Below are 23516 nucleotides of genomic sequence, written 5' to 3' on the forward strand. Positions count from 1 at the left end.
TCTTCGAATGTTACCTCTCAGTAGTGTCCTTCTTGTATACCTTCGTCCAACTCTACTTTGTTCTTCTTCCAATCTCCATTTCCTGAGGTCACGTTCTCTTCAATGTCACTTTCTCCCCCTATTAGCGCTTACTCCTTGGAACCAACCTTGGCACCTGATTCTACCAAATTGTACTTAAGATTCCCCTCCTCAATTCGCCCCCCCCCCTTCAACTCCTGATGATATCACCTCCTCCTCTGTACCACTTCCACCTCTTAAAGTTACTGCCTATACCAGGCCTTTCTACACCAGCCTCCTCTCCCCTCTACTCCTCGATCTCTTCAATGTCCTCTGCCTCTTCAATCTGCTCTGTTTTACAACCAACTCCAATATCCAACTTCCTTCTCCAAGACCCATCCCGAGTGACTGGGTTCTTTGGGTTTGTTAGGGCTCTGTCTCGTCCGCTTGCGCAGGACTCTTAGTGAAGATTTATACCAGAATTCTAACTGGGTGCTGGTCTGTGGTTGGTTGTTGGTCCTAGGTTCAACTGCACTTACTTTGGGCTTTAGGGGCTGGACCAAACCTTAATCATTCCTGGTTGCCCGCTTGGAATTCACTTCCCTTCCTTTTTTATTGCCAATTACTGTCTTGGAAGGACTGAGATCCCCCACTCCCCCCCCCGCCCCATGTGTGAGTTTGCATTCAGTAAACCCCTTGATATTTTCCCAGACTCTTCCAAACATAAGCAGTAGCAGGTTTGCTGAGAGCAAACATTCAATCAATGGCAAGGGAGCCTTGTACCAGCAAACTATGGTCCCATAGACTGGGATCCACTGTGGAGTCCAAGGCTGCTGGAAAACCGCAAACCTACAATGTTTCCCTCAGGGGTCAGGAAGCCTCAATGAGTAACTCTGAAATGACTTTCTTCAGAGGAAAAACAAAGCAAAAAATTCTAACATGGTTCCATACATGAGAATTCTGGGCTTGGCGAACATCCCCTGGTGACTTTGAAATTGCTTAAATTCTATGTCAGAAAGCTTTGGTAGCAGTATGTGTTTTTAAGGTATTAGGAGCTTAATGCCCCCAAATCAATGTGTTTAGTTTATTTTTCTTATGGCTTTTGCGTCTGGCTAAAAAGGGCTTCTTGCGGTTTGTTGGGAAGGGGGGGGTTCAGCTAAATTGGTCCCCTAACTGTCCCTTGCCGTGCGACGAGGACCAAGGGAAGGTGACCAGGGGTTCCTTCCTAGAATGCACACGGCATTCTACTGGCTATGGCAGGCACCAGCGCCCTCTCCCCCCCCCCTCCCCGAGTCATCACACAGGCACCCCCATTCCCGAACGAGGTCCTCCAAAACAGAAATCCTGTTAGTGGGGGCTCAAATATCGGCGTGGCCTACGCAAATCCAACCGCAATCAATGCGATCCTGTCCAATGTCCTATTTCAAATTGACAAACCCAGGGGCCCGGTCACATTTAAGTTATGTGACTAGATGTATCTAGTGCCATAAAAATCCTTAAGACTACAGATGATCCAAAACGCGGCTGTTCTAATACTCCTTAGATAGAACGAATTGGAACACACAACGCTACCATTATCCCCTCTGCATTGTATGCTGTTGGCAGCAGGCATCGCAAGGCAAAAAAGGCTCCACTTTTATAGAAGTAAAGTATAAACACTACTAACCAGCATGTGCCCTGCGTTCTGGAAACAGCTTTTACACCATTGTCGGATCATAAGCTCCATATGGCCTCCTTAGGGGCATTTCCATGAACTGGGGGTGGTCAGTGGACCCATATTTCTCAATTCCTTGTTCTTTCGTGTAGAAGGGAGATATGGTGCAGTGATATTGCCAAACCAGGCAGAAAGCAGAGTATACTGGGCTGATATTTGCAGTAAAGTGAAGGGTGGTTGTACCTTTTAAGGGACTCTGGCCAATCACTTTTTTCACCTCTCACTACATCCTCACCTTCTCTGTGGCTAGAGAAGATGCTTTGGGTTTTAGGCCTTACTTTAGATTAGTGTTGCTATTGAAGGCTTGTGGACCCTCACCCTCCATGTCAAACCATAAATGTTGCTACAGCTGTCAACCTACCAGTCTGCCAGGTCGCCAACCGCAACTTGCTGGTACCCAATTCCAACCAGGAGTGTCTCTAACCCAAGGGTAGCCTCCCTCTTTGGTGGCTTACTTCAGAACGCTGGGAGATGTCCGATTCAGTTTGTGTCACATGATGCTTGGGGGCCCCCTTGCTCCTGCCTTTTGTGGGAGGTGGGGAGAGCGCCCAAGGGTCTTCCTCAAGGGGAAAGCCCTAATCCTGGAACATGTTTGAAATCTACCCTTACCTGAAATGGAACTGTCTTTAGGTTCAATCACCCTATCCTCTCAATTACCAACTGTCAGTTCTCAACTATCAAATCCGTTAACGTATTATTGGTCCTGTTTGTTGTCACTCACGTCTCCCAGCAACAGATCCTCCCCTGTTACACAAGCACTCTCCACCACACTGCTCCCTATGATGAAGCGTCCTCCACCATAGTCCAGGCAAGCTGTCCAATGAATGCACAGGTGTGCGTCATACTGCCTTTCTCAGAGTCAGGGACAGAGTATACCCTTGTCACCTAGAAACTGCTAGACTTTTTAAATGAAAAATAAAAGTATTTTAGAGGCAAACCCCCAGACCTTGACTGGTCCAAAAAGGCAAGAAAGTTACACAATAGTATTAAATGTATGAAGATGAGAATGATGAAGGGTTGAGCGTCTCCGCCAGCAGTTGAACCCCTGAATGAAGGTTGCACACATCAGAAGCGACAGCTTTATTTGCTGAGCGGTCTTACCTCAGTTGCAACCCATTATTCCAAAACAACCTGCAAAGGATGAATTCAAAGTAAGCATGGCAGAGGCACAGCCCTTTGGGGAAAGAGCCCTCAATAAATGAAAACCATCCAATGATAAAATTATAAAGCTATATTTATTAGAAAAAAACTTTACAAAACCCCCCAAAACGTAAAGAGCGAGTATGCATGAGAGAGATTCTGGGATCCAGAGCAAATCACGGGCAACCAAATAAACCTGTATTAAATGCACAGTGCTGACATTTCTGGAGTAGAGCAAGGACAAAGCCAGGTCCACAGTGGGGCCATGAGAGAGAGGAATAAAATACCCAGGGAGTAGCACGGAGGCCAGCAAGGCGGGCAACATTGGTATAAGCCTGGGTCCAGCGACAGGCCAGTAAACATTGCACCAGAGCCTGGGGTGCTGTGGGAGGATAGCAAAGTCAGAGACACAACCTTGGGGCAAGCAACATTCTACGAAAGAAGGACAAAGCACAGGCCCCAAAAAAAAGGGGACCATAGGAAAGGATAGAGCCTAGGACCCAGCAATGTGCTGTTAAATGAGGAAACCCAGACAGGGGTCTAGCAGAGGGCACAACATGAGGAGGTGGAGCTCTAAAGCAGGGATAGGAAGGGGGCAGATATAAAACAGCACACCAAACCAGGAACATTACAAGAAAGGAGGAGACAGATCACGGGGCAGGCATTTGCCAGGTCAGAAGACAGAGCCAGGGGCCAAGCAAGGGTCCAGGAAAGAAGCCTAGAACCTGTGGCTCAGGGCAGGGAGGAGTAAAGAAATAACAGAGCATTGGGTGCAGCACAATTCCAGGAAAGGAGGTTGTAAAACCTCTGGTCTAGCAAACAGACAGAAAAGAGGAGGCCAAACTTGGCGCTGCAATAAGAGCTAGGAGAAAAAGAAGCAGGGACTTTTGTAAAGTCACATGTCCAAGAACTGTAGTGGCAGAACCACTAGACTAGAGACCCGTCAGTGACAGATGAGACTAGGCATGGGGCCCAGCAAAATTCCAGAAGAGGAGCTGAAATAGGAGGGATACATATTGGGGCCCATGGAACAGCTACCCTAGGAAGAAAAGAGGAAGGGAAGCTGTAATCCAGTGGAAGCTCTGGAAACATGAAATGCCAGACAACATGTGGCCTAGTGAAGGGGGAGGCGGAGAACAGCAGATATAACGAAAGGGGTAAGAAAAGAAGACTGCAGCAAGTAAGAAAGAGACAGAGTCTTCGGCTCAAGGACGAATATGAGAGGACACCCCAGTAAAGAGCAAACTACCTACTTACTGCAAGTAGGGTCATGAGGAGAAGACTGAGTAAAAGAATTTGAGACAGAAGGGTTGGGAATGGAATATGTAGAGCACTGGAAGAATTCTTGATGCTGAAGACCTCGTGGGACACAGTCTAATCGGGTCCTTTGACAACGATTCTGTTTTTGTCCATTCTTTATCTTTCTGTATAAAGTCCCTTGTAATTTCTCTCATCCTGACAATGAGGAGGGTGGTCTCTTAAGGGCCATTATTTAAACTTATTTTGGATCATAGCCATTCATCGTGTATTTGGTATCCGGGGAGTCATTTTGACCCGTTTTCTGCACAGGGGCGCTTGGATTGGGGTTGCGGACACATCCCAGGAACAGCGGCATCCCAGTAAGGTCATCCATGACCATGAACATAAAGGGATGATTGATGGAGAAGGAGGTAAAGGACCGAGAGATCTGTATGGAGGTTACAGCTGAGGCCACCACGCCCTCCTCGTTCAGCTCCACTGTAGACTGGTGTTGGATGCTGGATACAGACAGGGCCTCTTCAGATATCCCCCGGAGATCCGGGCTAAAAAAGATCTCTCCAAGACCTAAAAACAAGTCAGAAAAGGAGGGGCGTTATTAGAGGAAGGATGAACTCTACATCAGATGGGATTTATGGTGTTAATAAATTGCAATCATTATCATAAAGCATGCTACTGCCCAGACTTCCCTAAGAAGCATCTACAAGAGACGGGGGCTCATAGATGTAGGTCTCTCTGGACAGCGTAGGCCTGTTCTGGTCTGTGTGGGGTTTCAAATCTTTTGCATTATGGACAGATTTGTGGAGTCTTGGCTGATCTGGTAGCTATTAAGCAGACTCTGGGTGCATGCAGGCTGTCACAGTGGACTTTGGAGTTAAGGTCACTGGAGAGGCATTCACTGTCTTAGGTGATCATGGGGCTCAGACACTGGGCAGGTTTCATTGTCTAGGCTGATCTGGGAGCATGCAATACACTGGCCGTTCAGGCCATCTTAATCCAATGTGACCATGGAGCTACGTAGCACTGAACAGGCTGTTGCGGCTTGGCCAACTGCAGAGCTTTAGAGCAGTGGACAGACTGCCAAAGTCTGGAACCAAACAGCTATGGGGCCCTGGACAGGCTAACAATCTGGGCAACCACAGAGCCAAGGAGCATGGGGCAGGCTGTGACAGTATAGTGCAGAGGTCCACAATTCTTGGGTCTCCAGATGTTTGGAACCACAAGCTCTACCAGCCCCAGAGAACAGAGTCAATATTGAATTGGTCATTCTATCACTGAGGAGCCACTGACCACCAAGTATGTGGTCCGTTTAGTGTGATCAATGAGGTTCTGATCATTGGCCATAGTGACACATTTTTGGAAGCATAGTACTATAAAATCCAGTTCTCCTAGACTATCAGAACTATGGGGTTTTTATTTGCAATGCAGGAAGTCTAGACACTTAATATGCACCCCACCTGAATACACACAAACCATTTCCCCATATACATCCCTTCTTACAATCCCATACGCACTTTCCTGTACAGACTGATACACACCCATAAACATACTCAGGACTTCTCACAAATATCGGCAACTCTTAAAACACACACACTCCTTTCCTTGTCTACATGCATATGTTCATGCGCAAACACATACTTGTTCCTATGCAGACATCACTGAACACACACTCTCCTATACACAGACTAGCACTCTTTTAGAGGCTCCTACAAATGCCCTTATGTGCATGCACACCCCCCCCCACCTTCAAACGCTCACCCGCACACGCCTCTGCACATATACATTGCTCTATACACCGACTTACCCAGTCTGGTGAGTGCTTGGTTTAACTCGGTCTTAAAGTCCAGCAACAACTTGGGGAACCTCAGCAGAGTCGGACTCTCCCTCTTAAAAAGGCTGTATAGCTCGGTTTGATTGAAGCCATCCAGGATCTTGGCTGTGTCCAACTCAAAGCTGTTAGGCAGGATGACAATGAAACTCATGTTCCCTTTAAAAGGCAAGCGGGCCACCTGTAAAAGAACAAAGAATGAGGGTGGTAGATACATGCAGTGCACAAGAACGGATATCTGCACCTTGCCGGAATGCGAGGAGATGGCTGCATCGGCACCGCTTTTGGCACTACTTAGCCTTCAATGTGTGTGAAAGGAGATATCCAATTTGAGGATGCAACTGTCTAGAATACATGGGAATGTGTGCTCTACCTGTCCCACACGCGTGGGGATGCGTTTTCTTGCAGTGCATATGAGAAGAGATCTGGACTTCTACTACATGTAAGAAGATATTCGCACCTAGACTACATATGAGGAAATAGTCCCATCCGAGGTGCGTGTGAGGGGTTTCTGGATCCTGTATGCATGCAAAGGGGCATCTGTGTCTGCACTACATGTAATATGTGAACCAGTTGTGAATGTGAATGGTGCGACAGGGGTTTGGGGGGAAGGGAGAGGGGGGGGGGGTCACTTGAGTCCTGGAGAAGCCACCCACTATGTGATTCGACCCATTGACTGGTTTCTGGGGGATTGCACCAGAGACCACCCATACACCCATCTCAGCAGCAGGCCAGGAGGAAGCAGGCATTCATAGGCATTGGGGCAGCTCCTAAACACTCAACGCAGCACAAAAAGGTTACTGAAAAGAGAATGCAGGCAACTATGGTGCATGGGGCTGGAGCGCAGGTCCCCTAGGCCGTTATTTTGGATCGGTCCGATTTAAAGATGGCAGATATCACTTTTGAGCCCTCTTCCCTAGGGTCCCCAATTACAAATGTGCAACACATGATACCAATGGCAGGAAGAGGGGGAAAACACATACAACGGAGGTGGGCACACAGGACACTAGCCCTGACCCCAATATAAGCATGGAACGGCCCAGCCAATCGTTGCTTTTAATCAGACACTTGTCTCTGACAAGAGTATACAAGGTGCCGTTGAGAATTGGAGTTAGGGCAGCATTCCAGAGAGTTGGTATAGAAGTGTGAAGAGTAGGAGGAGGGGATAGGAGGTGGAAAAGTCTAATTAGCACACACCTTGAATGAGGAGACAGTGAGAGACATGGAGAAAGCGAGAGAAAGATGGAGAGAAAGAGAGAGAGAGCGAAAGATCTGCACAGAGCCTGCCCGCACTATAGCACAGAATGTGGTAGGAGCGAAGGAAAGAGTGAAGCATTCATATCCTGCTATCCTGCTGAGGCTTGAATTTAGCAGTCACCAGAGAGTTCTAGAAGCTCCAAGAGCCATAGAGGAAGCTCTCGAGTTGTTGAGGGGCTTTAGGACAGTTTTTCTATAGTCCAACGAAGGGCTTCATAAAAACATACATCTGAGGCAGTACATAAGCCCCACTATTAGTATAAGGCTGTACCACCTGAGAATGTTGGTAGCATGGGCAGTGCAGCCAGGCTTATCTTAGGAGGGAGAGAGGGCTGTAGCTTGGTACAAAGAGGTTGTAGCATACATTTGGTCCAAAGAAACACTGACACACTTTGTATTGTAAAAAGGGTTTATGTAACACAAGTAGGCCAAGATAAATCTTGGGTAAGTACCATCACATAATATAAACACAATCGTAACAAACTCAATACTTAAGGGACACAACCCAAAGTATAACCTTATTAGGAAGCTCAAACAGCAGTTCAGGGTGAGACAAACCTATAGCACAATCAGAATGCAATCAGCTATTTTTGGGGGGGTAAAACCAGGTTACTTATACTTTTTGAATACAGTCAGTAATTCAAGGGTAGTAAACCCTGTCAGTCATGCAGTGACACTTCGTTAAGAAATCACTTAATAAACCAACCATGTTAAACTTATACTCCTTGCAGCATTACTTTTTAGAACTCAGTTCAGAGTTAGTAAAACAACTCAGACTTGTACGCTCATTTAGTTAAGTATTGATGAAACAGTACCAACACAAATAACTTTTCAGAAGGGGGGAAACCCCATGCAAAGTAAGTAAAGCAACTTATTAGAGGAGCAGAATGCAACTCAAAGGTAAGCATAAACTTAAGGATACTTTGTAACTTCTTTCACAGAGATACAGTCACCATACCAATTACTTTAAGCAAGTATGTACTTTTAAACCTCTTATTTCAAGACAGAAGCCTTTTCTTATCTAGTCCTTCCCTTGTCTATTGCACAAGTTTTCGCAGAGGTAGAAGAGGGGCCCTAGTTGTCTAGGTGCCAGCATGAAAGTCAAAGTCCCAGAGGCAACCGTCTTTAACAATTAAGTCTTACTTTCAGAGTTAGTTAGAAGTGTTCAGGAACTTCTGTGAAGGCTCCCTTATAGGTGTTCCTGCAATCGGCTTGGGCAAGTGGTATGGGTAAACTCCCAATCGCACAAATCACCCACTCAGCCCCACAGAATGAACAGCAGACTCAAGGTATTACCCAAGCCCACACAGTGCAAGAAGAGAAAAGAGTTTTGGAGTGGATGCCTTCAGGATGCAGGAGCACAGGACCCCGGTCCCTGTATTCTTGGTCTGGAGACGAATGAACTGGACATTGGATGGGAACTTGCAGCAGCAGTCATTAGAGGAGGCTTTCAGCAACACATACTTCATGGATTCTCGCAGCTCTGTGGATTTGGCACCTTTTTACAGCAGCCAGATGAAGGGTTATATCAGTCACCGGTTACACAGCAGGCTCTCCGGATGCTCGAAATTGCTACAGACGTCCTTTCTTCATCTTCCTCTTCAGTTTCAGCTCCAGTTCCAGGTTCTGAGCATTTATCAGGAACTACAGCACAACTTCTGCAATCTCCCTCTGCATTTTAAAGAAGGGAGCGTTCTGGCTGTCCAATCAGGACAGGCAGCCCGCGGTTACCTCACTGGGAGTTTGTTCCTTTCAGGCAAGATCAAAGACAAAAGGGCTGCAGAGTTTTGCACTCCTCCCTCGCTTCCAACCTTTTCAGGCACCCTGGAGCTTGAGCGGGGAATACAAAAGGATTCCCACTGAAGACAAAACCTCCACGGAGGTCATTCTCACCTAGAATGATAGGGGAAGACCTCAGAAAAAGCAAGCATACAAGAAAAGGTGATAAAAGAAGGATCCCACCATTTTAGCAAAATATGTGGCCCTTCTGTGCATTACTGAGGCCGACTAAACAGCCTGCCAATAATAAAGACTAAACGTCATTAAGGTTAAACCATTGCCACCAGCCATTGAAGTAAACTGGCAATTGTAACACAAATGTTACCAGGTAAATAAGAAAGGGGATACATATTATCCCCGCAGCACTCCATCTAAGGTGGGGTGTGCTGGCTCACTTACACAAAATGTAAAGAGGATGAAAATCTTTCTTTACTACTTGGAAACAGTACTTCACCCAAGTACATGAAAGGGAAATTAACAGGGAGCCCAAAGGGGCAACCCAGTCTAAGCCCAAAAGTCATAAGATACTATAACTCCAACCATACACTATTGCGAGACATAAAAAGGTCACCCATAAAAATAGTAAATTAGACTTGGGGTGGGAGGAGGAGATTCCCACTCACCTAGGGACAAGGAGAAATACCCAAGTTCAAGCAAAAAAATTGTGGGTTTGACACAGGTCAGGATGATTTATCACTAATATGATAATCTTACCCAACAAGGGGGATAGCGGAATATCCCGCCGTGATCAAATAAAGGTGCATATCCCTAGAACAAGGGGGTGAATGAATAAGTTACTGCCCTCATAGGAGAGTGGTAGGTCCCCTGAAGGTATCCCAAGAGTACAGCTGGGAGCCACCCTTTGCTCTTGCCCCAGGTAGAAAATTAATGTTCGAAAATAGGTTGGGTCTTTTTGCATTGGATTTTGCATAGACTCACAATGAACATGCTTTTGGGAGCATATCTTGAAATGATCTACTTCAATGTTTGAGCATTTTGGCACACACCCAGCACTAATCTTGAGCCAGCGCAAGTCGCTTTAATATGAAAAAAAAAAGATTTGCCAAGCTAAATATATCTATCTAAAATGTATCTATTCATAAATGCCCACTGGCTGCACGAGACTATCTAAAAGCATAGGATTCATCGAAGGAAAGGGAAACGTAGTATTGCTCGACATTCCTAGAAATAGAACCATAAAATTAGGACTAGAATCGCCATTTATCATTCACAATCTCTCATCCACTGCTACCACATGAAAAGGAAGGAGGGAATCACAGAGCTGGGACAAAGTGCTAAATACCTTTTTCAACTTGCATTCTCAAAATGTGTACAAAAAGGGACAATTGAGGTTTCTAGGTCTAGTTTTGGTTCCTGCACCCTTCACCTTTCAAAGGGGGCTCCTACCACCCTGGCTCCCTAGTCCAAAACTACTTGCTCCAAGATATCCATGGTGTCCCTACGATCTTAATCTTCCCCTGATCTTGGGAGGTCTGAAGACTGCAGCCTTATCTATCCAACTCCCTCAGGGACTTCCTAGGTGACCTAAACTGGCTACTTTGATCACCCTAGCAGGCCTTTCATCTGGATGACCGTCTTTCAAATGTTAACATTGCTTCTTCTCTCACTACGCCCATTCCTACTCTCCCATCGCTTACTCTCTGCTTTGCTACTCTTCTTATCCTATCACTTCTTTCCTGTCTCTACTCACCACCGGCCTCCTGATCTTGCTCTCCCCCCCACCCCGCATCACCACCCCCATCCCTTCTCTGCTTCCAACTCCTCTAGGGTTAGGAGGCCCCGTTCACCTTCGAGGGGTAGTGTCCTGCAACTGAAACCACACCCAGGGATAGATTCCTCTGCTCACCAAGCTTCTTCTTGCCCTCTTTCTCTCTCTCCCACCACTACTCCCACTAACTCAGGTCCTAATTCTCGCTCTATCTCACACATTCACCGACTTACACAGTCAAAACTGGTACCTCTCAATCCCAACACCTTCAATTCACTCTTTCCAAACCAGTCAAACAGTCTCCTCAAAGTCCACCCCCACCTCCTGATACTCTTCTCTGGTTTGTAGGTCCTCTTTCACCTCATCTGATCCCACCCAAACATCCCTCACTGCCCACTCACTACTGGCCTTTTATAGTCCTTTCCTTTGTGCCAGGAATATTATCTATGCTCCCATTGCATACCTGTGCCAGCTGCTTCCCAGGGCCAATCTGTGTCTGAGCCAATATTACCTCCTCCCCTTCTGGGCTGGAACCTTCCCTGGAAATATTCATTAGGGCATTCCCCCCCGCACCCCCAATCTCCTTCTTTCTAGTCTCCCTTTTCCTCCATGCAGCAATGCAGTAACTGTGGTAGTTAGTTTTCTCTTCCCCTTCTGGACCATGCAAGTCACTGCCCAAAGGGTTTTTGAGTGTGTTACCACTACTGTGCATTTCTTCAATTGCTCTAGTTGCACTGCTGCTAGTCCAATGTTCCCCTGTAGGAAGTCAGGAGACCCCGTGGTGGGTTTTTGTTTTCTCATTTAGCGCCTAAATGGAAAAAACGTGCTCATTTCCATTTGTGTAACCAGTCTGTTCCGCTATTCCGGTCCGGGTCTTGTCCATTGGGCTAAGGTGTATTGTGGTATGTGTAGTCCCAGTTCTTTATGTTCTGCTGATTCCCGGGATGCCTGATCCATCCCAGGCATCGGAGGGGTCTGGTGTATGCTGGTCGCTGAGACTCTGGGTCTTGTGTTGGTATATCAGGCTGCTCTGGGCTCCATGACTGATAAACCACTTAAAAGATCAAAGAAAGAAACCTATTCAGCACAGAGGCTGATGGGCATGGGGTCAGAGACAGAAGCAACTATGCACAAACACGGCTAAACCCATACCGGGGAGCCAGGGACGATGCAGCCACCCTTTACCCCCCAACTCCACCTCGACCACACCACCTGTGTGTTAGGTCGGGCTGTGCTGCTGCACTGTTATGCCGTTATACCAGGTTGTGAGGGGTCTTTGGCTCCCCTTGACATCGTCAAACTTATGACCCTGTCGCAGACAATTGTTCAGAAAGGAGGCAAACAAATGTAGCACTGCTTGAAAAAGAAAAGATATGAACGCAACAGAATTGCTCTGAAAGAGAAGGAAGGACACAAAACCCAGCATGTTTCTCGAGGGATGAAAGGAGGGCGGGGGAGGGAGAGAGTGAGAAAGGGAGATCTAGTGGAAGGGAGAGGTGGATGAATGAAGGGAGCAGGGGAGGCAGGTCGAGAGGTAGGGTTGGAGCCAGGGATGGGAAGTCAGGTGGATGGATGGATGCGGAGGCAAATAGGCGATGGTTGACCAGGCACATGGGTGCAAGAGCGGTATAGCCAGGACAATGGATGGATGATGTCCAGGCCGCCAGATAGATCGAGCTATGGCTAGGCAGATAGGTTGACATACAGACGAACAGGTTGACAGCTATATGGATATATAGACTGACACGTAGATGGATGGCTACACAAACAGATAGGAAGAGGGATAGACAGAAGGGTAAGCGGGCAACCACACAGTCACAAAAGAGGAAATCCATGGGGAAAAATATATATTTTTTAAAAGAGCTAAGGTACTGCCAAGTGAGAAAGCCACATAGGAGGAGCCATCTGTGGAGGATGGTGGACTCTGGAGGCCCAGGATGCCCACAAGCAGGAAGAGCTACCTGGAGATGGTAAAAGGAGGATCTCCCAGAGTCCCTTATCCCCTTCCAAATCTTCTTTGCCAGACAAGGACCAATCTAGATATTGGTAAGAGGAGAAGTGTACATTTTCGTCACAAACGTAAGGTCCAACACACTTTCCCCGACATTCATTCCAGTGACCGATGACCGCATTTTCCGCTCCTTGCAGGTCTATCAGGGCAGAGCAGGGACAAAAAGCCATAAGGAACTCGCCGGCGTGCTGGTAAACACTTGTAGCAGACAGCCAGGCAGCACCCAGCCACTCTGAAGCAGGTGGGCCGAGACTTTAAGATCTCAGACTGTGCGAAGCTAGAGGACAAACAAACGAATGGAGAACCGGTACACATATCCGACAAACAATGCATGAATAGATTAACTACGTTGTGTGCAGAGCGGGAGGAGACCACTACCTGGTTTATTTATTTATGCATGGCGTGTCAGATACACATTTCTGACAAACCATGCATAAATAAATAAACCGGGTCTGTTCAATTGTGGGCTCGGTTCTCGAATCTGCAGCGCACAGCCCCCAGGTTCGCCGAGGGTCAAAGATGCCTCTGTTACCTGGGGAGCGGGTGCAGGCATGATTCTGCCCACAGGCAACAAAGGAGCTAACTTCCTCTCCTGACCCCTCTTGAGGGGTCAGGAGAGGAACACCACCCCATCCGTGCCCCCTTGTGACTGTCTTTTTTTAATATAATGGTTTTGCTGAACCAATGGTAGCAATGAGCAAACCTGCATGCTGATTTTCTTGCGTCTTTGCAGGCTGCAAACCTTCAGCACAATGGGGTTCACATGCATTTCAGTAACAGGGCTTCAGAGACGGTTTTCACCAGCAGTGGTTCCAAAAGTATGAAACCACCACAAGTGGGAATGGCTGGATTTCATGAATAGGGGCCCCTTTTTTGTTGTTCTGGGCTTTGGCACCCCAGGCTTATTTATTGTCCCTGTCTGCTCCTGCTTTTGAGAGATGACCCTGAATGCGCTCCAAATAAGAGCATGTGTCTGCTCTGGCACTAAGCATTCCGGGATATCTGCCCCACAGCTGAAGGTGACGAGATATCCTCTCCCATACCACATGAGTGAGGATATTTCTCTTGCTATGGCTATGAAGAGGTATCTGCTCTTGTAATGAATGTGGAGAGATTCTGCTCTTAAAGTGTCTGGTGGGGACAAATGGGCATCGGTCCCTACACCGAAAAAGTGGGAATATCCATATCTGCATTCCATGCGAGCGAGCTTCTGCACCCGTGCTGCACTTGAGGGGTATCTGCAACGCGTGAGAGGAGAAATATGCACATAGAGATTTGCTCCTGCACTGCACGTGTGTGATATCTGCTCCTCCACTAGAGGTAAGATAATATCTGCAGCTGAAGTGGATGCGGAGATCTCTGCAACTGCATTGAATTTAAGCAGGCATGTGCCGCCTCTTCACAGAGTATGAAGGAATATCTCCACTTGCTGTATGGTACTATTGTGAGCAACGGAAATCAGGATTTCTTAACCCCTTAGCGGCTGGGCTATTATGCATGTCTATGCAAATAGGATGAGTATACTCGTCCTCCGCAAGGATCGCTCTGCTCACTGACCGAAACAATATTATCTTAATGCTTTTGTCTGGCATGCTCTTCTCCAACAAAAGCCCTTTCCCGATAATGTAATCAATCTAAATTTTAACATGAAGGTTGGGATGTAACTTTTTATTTAATTATCCATTTCTTTTTGCAGGTAATTTTTGTTGCACATGGTTACATTTAACGCATCACATTTTATGTTAAACAACGCCCCCCCCCTTTTCAAATTTCCGACTTCCCAGTTCCCCAACATTACCTTAACCGAACATTAATCCCACGGCTTTCAGTCTTTAAAGAATTCTCTGGGATTACCCCCCTACTCCTTATTCCTGAACTCGCTTGTCTAACTTCCATGTCTTGTGATCCTGCCCTCTAGTTCTTCCCACTCCCTCTACTCTGCAATCACCATCTGGAGTTCAGGGAGGTTTGTTATCGGGTGAACTGAACAGTGTTTGCACCATAGCATTCCAGGCTATCGCATCTTCCGAGGTTTCCCTCCTACTTGCCTGTATAGCATCGTACCAGACCGTAGTTTCATCCGTGGATCCGTGCCTCAGATCCTCCCACCACCCGTCAATTCTGAGACCCTCTTGTGAATTCCACACCAATGGCAATCCTCCTCGTCACGAACACACAGACAAGATCCATCAGTCGATTTTCTGGTCTAGCCTCCTCGGAACGTGTGAACACGCCAAGTAGGCAGGCCTCTGGTGTCCATACGTATCTAGTCAATCCGCCCTTTCCAAGCCATAGCTCCATTTCTTGGCAGAACCCCTGAATCACCAGGCATTCCCAGAACATGTGCACCACCCCCGCCCCGCTCTCGCCATACCTCAGATACATCCTAACCTTCTCAGAGGAGAAGTAGTAACAAAGTGAACAGCCAGTCCACCTCCTGGTAATGCGTTTGACTTGAAGGGATCCTTGGCCATAATAGGATTTATTTCACTGGGTGATACTTACTACATTGGGGAGGTAGTAATGTGCGTTGCCTCTGTAGCAGTAAGAGCACCTGTTCTTGCTATATGGAAAAGTTTGGCCAGAGAATTGAACAGACCTAGCATGAATGCCAATGGAGTGCTTAAAATCTGACAGGCAGAACTCAGTTATTAAGGGTAGGTCCCAAGAGCATGATTAGCTATGGTTATTAAAACAGATGGGACAATTTACAAAATGTACACAAGTTCAGGACGGGCGGACCACAACAGATCACCCCCATCCACAGACTTTTGGTGCCCACTGATCTGGGATTACCTGAGCATCGACGTGTTCGAGGTGGGAGAAGCTGAGGGGATACTTTGGAGCTCTCATCATCTGCACAGGCACCATTGACTGCTCACTGAGGTAGAACCTCTCCTCCGAGGTCTGGCTGGGGTCAAACTTGTTCATCCAAATTCCTTAGGAGTCAAATAAAAACAGTTCCTTTAGAATGTGAAGGTGAAAATAGGGACAAAGGTTGGTTATCTACAACCCACATTCTATCACACTCTGGGTATCTAGCGCAGACCATGCTCTGTGATATCCCCCTACTTCAACAGGTTCTCCCTCCTGACGTCTTACGTAGCTGCTATTGCTACTGCTTATCCATCCCTTGCCTCTTCCAGTTCTCTCTTTCAGTCAAGCTCTGTTGCTAAATTGCTGCTTTTCTTTTTTTCCTTCCTTTGTTCTTCGCCCAACCACACATTTTGCTGAGATCATACATGTATCGTGCTAAGTTGCAAATTAATTGTTTTGCTTTACAGTCAAGATAATGGTTTATGCCCAATATAAAATATCTTGAAATTGGGCGCATACCGCGAGGATTAAGACTCTATATCTTTCCGCCCTTTGATGACAATGACACAGAAGAATTATTGGATTGGGAAAAATTATTATTAACCACCGCGTCCAATTAAATGATTTACAAACTTTATCAACCATGTCAAAAACAAGCACACGAAGCTAATTCAGGAAATAACCGAAGTTAAAGAAGCTATAGAACAATTAAACATCCCAAAAAAAACTTTAAAAAAGTACGAAATTCTGGATGACATTGACAAATACTCGACTCAAATTAAAATAATAAAAAGTTCAGTGACAAACTGGACTATAAATTTAAAAGAGTGTACACTTTCAACAAACGACCACCTTTTCAAACCCAACAACCTAACAGTAAATCCAAAACTACAGTACCACCGACTGAGAGGACTTTAAGGCCAGAAGACTTTAAGGATATTTGAAATTTGTACACTTTATCTCAACCGCTTGGTAGAATTATAAGGGCCAAAAAGGAACTATCAGACAATTAGTGAACTCCAACTCAATTGTTGGGTGCTAATAACAGATAGACCAGCATTAAAGCCATCTGAGAACGACTCCAAAGTGAACCTAACTTGGAACTCTGTTTTTTTCCTTTTTTTTGTTGCAATCTATTAAAAACATTATCACTTCAAAATGTGTAATGTAATCATTTAAAGAGCGCAACCCTTCGAACCCATTTCCTGTTTTATGCCTGTACAGCACTACAGTGTAGTAGTTCTCCCATCAGGCAAGTGAGGGGGACGAGCCTCACATGAATAATTGGTCAGACATTACGTACCCTTGAAGCGCATTGCATTGATGAGCAGCAGCACTAGGTCCTCCGGTAGCTGTGAGAGAAACTTGGGGATCTGTCCTTCTGTCACCTCATTCACCCAGCTGTTGATCATGTTTAGATTGTCCTCCGTGCTCTGGCCAAGTGTTACAGGCTTCGCCCCATAGAACGCCTCTGAGCGTTTCTGGAACTCTTCCTTTAACTCGAAACCTGGGGAAACAAAGCTTTAGTAACCAGGCCGCTAATGTTCTCACTTACCTCCCCCGATAGATCAAAATTCACTTCTTTTGTATGAGACTCCCATTTCATGCATTCAAGAATAACTTATCACTGTATTCTCATTCTCGGATGGAACGTCTCTGTTGCAAACAATAATGACCTACTCCTATATGCCCCAGTGTTTAGGAACATGGAAGACAATGTGATTGTCTCCTTAGAAATGTTTAACTCTGGTTGGCAGTATATCTGAAACCTACAGCTTTACAGGAACCAAGCCAACCATGTGTTGCACTCCTATCTGATAAGCTGTGTGGTTATGTTCTACTCGATGGGACTAGAGCAGAGGTCTGCAACCTTTGGTTCTACAGACCTTCTGGACTACAACTCCCATCAGCTTTAGCTTTCAAAGTCAATGGTAAGGGATCATGGGAACCTTAGACCAAAACATCTGGAGAGCTGCAGGTTGCAGACCTCCTGGACTAGATGATGGTGTAGTGTGTACTGTAAAGAGGGAGGCAGCTGGTCATGGGAAGGACATGTTGAGAACGGTTCAACGTACATCGCTGCACAGAACGCTGTTAAAAAGCACGTTGTTTCAGATCAGTGCTTTCAACGTCACATGTGTGAGATGGGGTGGACAAGAATTTGGATTGGGCATTTGTCCCACACTGTGGAAGCCCCCATCTCTGTAATGATACATTAATATCACATTTTTATATGGAACTTCAAGCAAGATCCCTCCAGTTCCTAAGCACTGTTATAAATGTGTTATTATTAAACAGTTAAATGATACTGAGTTCATCGATCTCAGCAGCAGGATGAAGGGGTGCACGATGAAGGGGTGTCTGCTTTGCTGACACTCAAATCTTTGACTTCATCCGTCACACAGATCTCCAGAGCAAGCACTCAAGTTGCTAATTGATCAGACCTCCCTAGCACCAAACAGAAGTAAAGCAGTAGAGACATTACCAGTAATGACCACTTTCAAGGAACTTTAAAAACAAAAACACAGCAATGGCATATAATATATACAGAACCAGTGACATGTAAAACAAAATAGAAATAAACACCACAACACATAATGGGCAACCCAGTTGGGAGATTACCTAAAACAAATTCAGGTCACGAAAATAAATTAATTTATTTGGAAATAATGCTTCTCTCTCTTTTTAAAATACCAAAAAGATGTGAAGAATCCAATATTTTGATGGAGTAGCCCATAACTAACTGCCCATGACTCACAAAGATTTGCCACTCAACCAATTTTCTGACATTTGCGCTCTTTTAATTTGGCTTCTTAACAAGAGTGCAGATAATGACCAGGAATATATCCGCCAAACACATTTTACCTTTTTTGGCCTTTAAATTCTTTAAAAACACTCTTGGCGGACAGTGCACAGTTTCAGTCCCCTCCCCTTGCAGGCCGCTTCCTGGCTAGCCACCCTCTCCAGCCCTCTTTCCCACCCATCCGGTCTCTCATTGGCCCAAATCCTATTTAGGACACCCACTCTGGGCTGCCTCTGCCTGAGCAGTCCCAAGCAAAGGGCCCCAAGGCAAAGGGCCAGAAGGCGAAGAAGTAGTTCTAATCCGCGTTTGCCGTATTCGCTTGAGAAGCTGCGCAGTCAACGAGCAGCGACTGATAAGGTAAGTGTGGTCTGGGCGGGGAGTCTTGCCATTACTTCACTCCAGTAAAGCCCCACCACTCCCGTTACCTACTAGAACACATATAATTTCTGTCAGCCAGTCATATCTTGCATTTAGACCATCTTTACTAGTGAGCCATATCTCACATTTCGCTATTTGTGTTAGTGAGCCATATCTCGCATTTAGCCCATCTGTGTTAGCGAGCACTCATTTAGCCCATTTGTGCTAATGAACCATATCTCACACAGACGGACTGCGGAGCAGAGTAACACATCACCCCTGGAGGAACCCATGGGGGTGGTAATTGCTGCACACGAGAATGTACGACGGGGGAAGGTATATGGGCTGCATTTAGTCAGAACTGGGGGTAGAGGGTAGGAAAGGTACTACCACCAACTAACGCTAGTAAAAACTCACCCCTCACCTTCTAAAACTATGAAATAAACACAACCATACCTCAAGAGCACAACAAACCGCACTTCACAACAAAACAAACCCAACCACACAAGGCCTCATTACGAGATTGCCGGTCCGGTTACAACGGAACCGGTAAGCTTGCTGGTACCGTTGTATCCAGGACCGGCAAACTGAATGGTGCTCGCGGGTGCCTTTCATTCCACCAGGTCTGACCTGGCGGAATGAAAGTCACCCGCGAGCACAGAATTTCAGATGCACAGGCACGGTTGATAATTGTACCGGTGCATCCGGCTTCCCCATTCCCATCGAGCCCTACGGGGATGAAATGGTAATGGGGAAGATTTTTTTCCGGCGCACAGGAATGGGAAAATTTGGGTTCAGCAAGGCCGTAATGACCCGGTAATTGCCCATTTCTGGGCGCCGGGAAGAAAATGCAACTCCGGCGGCAGCCGTGCCCGTTTTACAGGCACGGCTACCACCAGGGATGAAATGAGGCCCATACTTTCTCCCAACACCACATGGAGGATACCAACCAAAAAACCACACCTACGCTCAGTGAACGGTGGGGTTACCGAACTGAAGCTGCCAACAGCACATCACAGCTCTCTTGCTCTTTTTTCTCCCGCTCAGTCCTAACTTACCCGCCTCCCTCCTTGCATTACAGATCCACCAGAGCACCAAGAGACCACACAGGTGGCAACAGTGCCCGGTATAAGAACCTTTAACATAACATATTGAGGGGCAGCTCCATTAAGAATCTTCCAATGAATGAGAAAACCTGAAACTGAATAGAGTGTGAATAGCCCGATTCTGTGCAGACTACAACTTAGTTATTAACTTAGCAGTGATGTCAAGGTGAGCTGAAATTTTGCATTCTGGACATTGCCCCTGCCTAGGCTAAAAGCACACAAGGGGGAAATACTTAATCGAGGGCATGTTCTTCTGATATTATTGTGGATCTGAAAGTAATCCCGATTTACTTTATCATATCTCTCGATTTTCATTGCTTCTCTTTTCATAGACTTTATTGCATTAAACGTAGTTTAATTAATTTGCTTGGGTAATAAATTGGCTTCAGGCAATGGTTTCCCGCCAGACTCTCGAGCAAGAGCAGTACATGTGACTGACATGTGCTGGTTAGGGAGAATTCTCCGTTTAGGCTGAATTTCCTAACCTAGTGAGTCCCCCAGCAGCTTCGCTGGATTTCTGGAGTTTGTTTTTTTTCTCCTGCCAAGAGCGAGACTCTTTTCCTCACACTCTTGGACATGATTTGAGGGGTTCCTTTGACTGTTGATGTGTTTTATGGGCTATGGGGTCTTTTACTCCATAGGGTTGCATGTGTTTTTACTATGTGTGTTACACATCACCCTCCATGCAGTAACACAGGTGTGTCATAGTGACACCCCACCATAGACTCCATACCCTGGGACTGACTACTGTCTCCCAGGGCATGTAAAGTCACCATTGGCTTTACTAGTCCCAAATTATGAACAGAAACCAGTACAAAATCATATTGTGGACGTACTGGTCGGGGCAATTCGATTGCCCCGGGGCCTGTTATTTGAGGGGGCACGTCTCCATCCCCCCTGATCGAGTTTTGGCTGGTGGCAGTGGATACTACTATTTATATTCGACCGTGAATATATCTGAGATTTTCTCATTGTTCGAGGCTACCAACTTTATTTAATTACTATAGCCTCGAACATACCGCCGGGTTATTTATTTAATATTAATTCACCGGTTGGTATTTTTTTGCCAGAACTCGATTCTAAAATGGCATTTGTGTTCTCTTCTCTGACTCCAACCCAAGTCGAGCCCTTTGTTCCACTTTTTAGCGGGCTTCTCCACAGAAGCCACCAAAGGTGGTGCCACTTTGTCTGAGTACCACAGGGGGTGTGGGAGGGGGTTTAGGCACCCTGGACTGAGTTGCCTTGCAACTCAAGTCACACTCTTGTGTGATTGGCCCAAGTGGTGAGCCAGCTGGCTCACCACTTAGCATGTTTGATTGACAGCTAGGCTGAATGAATGGGGGTTTCTTGCATAAAAGCAGGGCTTTTGGGACTGGAACTTCAGAAATCGCCACAGGACCTAAGAATCCGAAGAGGGAGAAGCTGAGCCGACCTGCAATGACGACATCACCGGTGGAGCCCTGCTGAACCGTCTTATCACTTCCCCGACGACAGAGATCTTCTGGCCAGAGAGTCTCTTCCCCTTGAGCTGGTGGGGACAACCAGTTCGCTTTCCTTTTCGCCTACCAGGACGTCTAGTGGTCGAATTGCCCGTGCCAAGCACTCCGGCAACCGGATAGCCACTTACCACTGAACCGCGAAAGAAAGGACCTCTCCTTTGAATCAAGAAACTCCGCGGCTGGTTTCTTCCCTGGCAGCAGAACGACCTCCTGCTTTCCTCCCCGACGAGATCTTCTCTTCTGCCGGACGAAGCACCGACTCGCAACCGCTGCCAGGAACAACTGCCCCCGCTGGAGTGTTCTCACCATTTCAAGGTACTGTGCCCGCCTGGCCTCCCTTTCTATAGATTGCTACAAGGTGACAGTAAATCCTTAACCTTCTAGACTGGGCTGGCCTCTTGACCATCTAACTGGTCCCTTTCTTTTGGTCCAACTTCTTTCTGAACCTTTGAGACTTTTGTGCACTTTTCAACCGTGTGACCTCGGACACATTTCGTTCTGATCCTCTTAAAGTGGATCCGGCTTTCTGAACTCTAACTTCACGGTTTGAATCTGCCTTCCTCTCTGGCTGTGTTCTTTTGAAAGTGTTGGGATCCATTTCAATTTATGCTCTGCCTTTCTCTCCCTTTTAAACCGAATTATTAGAGTGCCATCGGCCTTAAGCGCTCACCGCTGTCTGAAAATAAGTGGTGCTTTACTTAAGACTTGTCTAATATTCTTTTAAGGGAGTGTATATACTTTAGTGACTGTGTTTTTGAATTTGCTTGATATTCGTGCCAGTGTGTTTTCATAGATGTGTTTTTAAATCAATAATTATATATCTTTTACACCAAAGCTCTGGTCAGTGTTTGCTTGTTCTACAGCGTTTACCTGTCCTATTGTGTATGCTTGTTCTACAGCGTTTACCTGTCCTATTGTGTATGCTATGTATACTGCCCAACTCTTCTTGAGAGAAGTCTGACTGCTCAGCCACAGCTACCAGGTAAATCTGGGTGGTGCAGACTGCTACCAATTGGGTTTACTGCTAACTCCTATAGTAACATTTTGCAGTGGTCCCCAAGGGAACTGCACAGGTTTCTGCCCAACAGTGCTGCATTGCAGGAATTGAAGCCAAGGTCTTTTGGGCCCATGAGACCGAGTAGAGTGGTTGGACAAAGAATTGCTCAGAAAGCTTGGATGGCGACGCAATGGGAGGGATACGTACACCCCTTGGCGGAATTTATTCAAAGAGGATGCATCATGTGGAAAGCTAACCCCAGGGTGATCTCAAATGACTAGATGTGAACGAAAGGATGTATTGCTTTTATAGGAGGCAGGACACTTCTGCCGAAAGGCCTAGCAAGAGTTTCCAGAACAATCTTTGGTTTCAAATCGGGCAGCTGGCCAGTACTCTACAGAGGTGAGGGGAGGGGGGGGGTGAAGAGTGGATTAGGTTAGAGCAGTCAGTTCCCAGTAGAAGTAGGATTTGGTATTCCTGACTTGCAAGTCAACTGTGAAGCAGTCTCCGTTTGACGTCACTCAAAACGGATGCATGAGCTCTGACATTATAAAGCTGGAAATTAACTGTTTTAGTGACTGGAGGAGGGAGCCCTGAACCCTCCCTTTTCCAAACAAACTGTTCTTCCTTAGACCCCCATTTGACCCCTCTTTATGGGGCACGATGCCTTCACGTCACTTATTTCCAGACCAGCCAGAGGACGGCCTAGCAGCATGGACAACCGACTAAGTGGTGTTCTGTGTGGCCACACAAGCCCACAGTGGCGTGTCTCCTGGTGTCTGCAGCTTCACAGGCAGGCGGTCGGGCCTAAATAGGCGCAGAGCCTGGACTGGAAGTAAGAGGGTACTACTGCCACGTCCATGCACATAAGAACATCAAAAATGCCTTGAAGCAATGTCTTCACAATAACTAAATACTGCAACACTCTCCATTGAACCTACCACGAGTATTTTATAGGCAGGGCAAGTTCAGAGGATCCCCTCTTCTCATAGATAGACCAAGTAATCTTTTTGACATAAATTCCAAGCCATGCTGGAACACCGACTAGACCTAGTTGTAGACCGTCTGAGGGGTCTCTACTCTCAAGTGTAAATCTAGGCTTCTCCGGGTCCACAACTCCACATTTGCCAAACCAGTTTGTCTCCTCTACAGCTTGTTACAATGCTGTTCGATGTGCGATCACAGCTACAACTCCCTCCACAACCACACTTCGTAGGCAGACAGA

General features: G+C 46.5%; 1 protein-coding gene across 2 annotated transcripts in view; it reads right to left on the reverse strand.

The window, feature by feature from the left end:
* Positions 1–2927: 2927 nt before the first annotated feature.
* The window catches only part of SERPINF2 (serpin family F member 2), a 236873-nt gene continuing 216284 nt past the window's right edge, over positions 2928–23516 (reverse strand). For both annotated transcript variants that reach the window (XM_069615370.1, XM_069615369.1), the window contains exons 7-10: positions 16833–17036; positions 15509–15651; positions 5913–6117; positions 2928–4675 (exon numbers count right to left, since the gene is read on the reverse strand). In XM_069615370.1, coding sequence (XP_069471471.1) covers positions 4350–4675; positions 5913–6117; positions 15509–15651; positions 16833–17036 — 878 coding nt within the window. In that variant the 3' untranslated portion in view covers positions 2928–4349. The remainder of the gene's footprint in view (positions 4676–5912; positions 6118–15508; positions 15652–16832; positions 17037–23516) is intronic.

The sequence above is a fragment of the Ambystoma mexicanum genome, chromosome 9 (assembly GCF_040938575.1).
Source record: "Ambystoma mexicanum isolate Mex_15411 chromosome 9, UKY_AmexF1_1, whole genome shotgun sequence".
NCBI lineage: Eukaryota > Metazoa > Chordata > Amphibia > Caudata > Ambystomatidae > Ambystoma > Ambystoma mexicanum.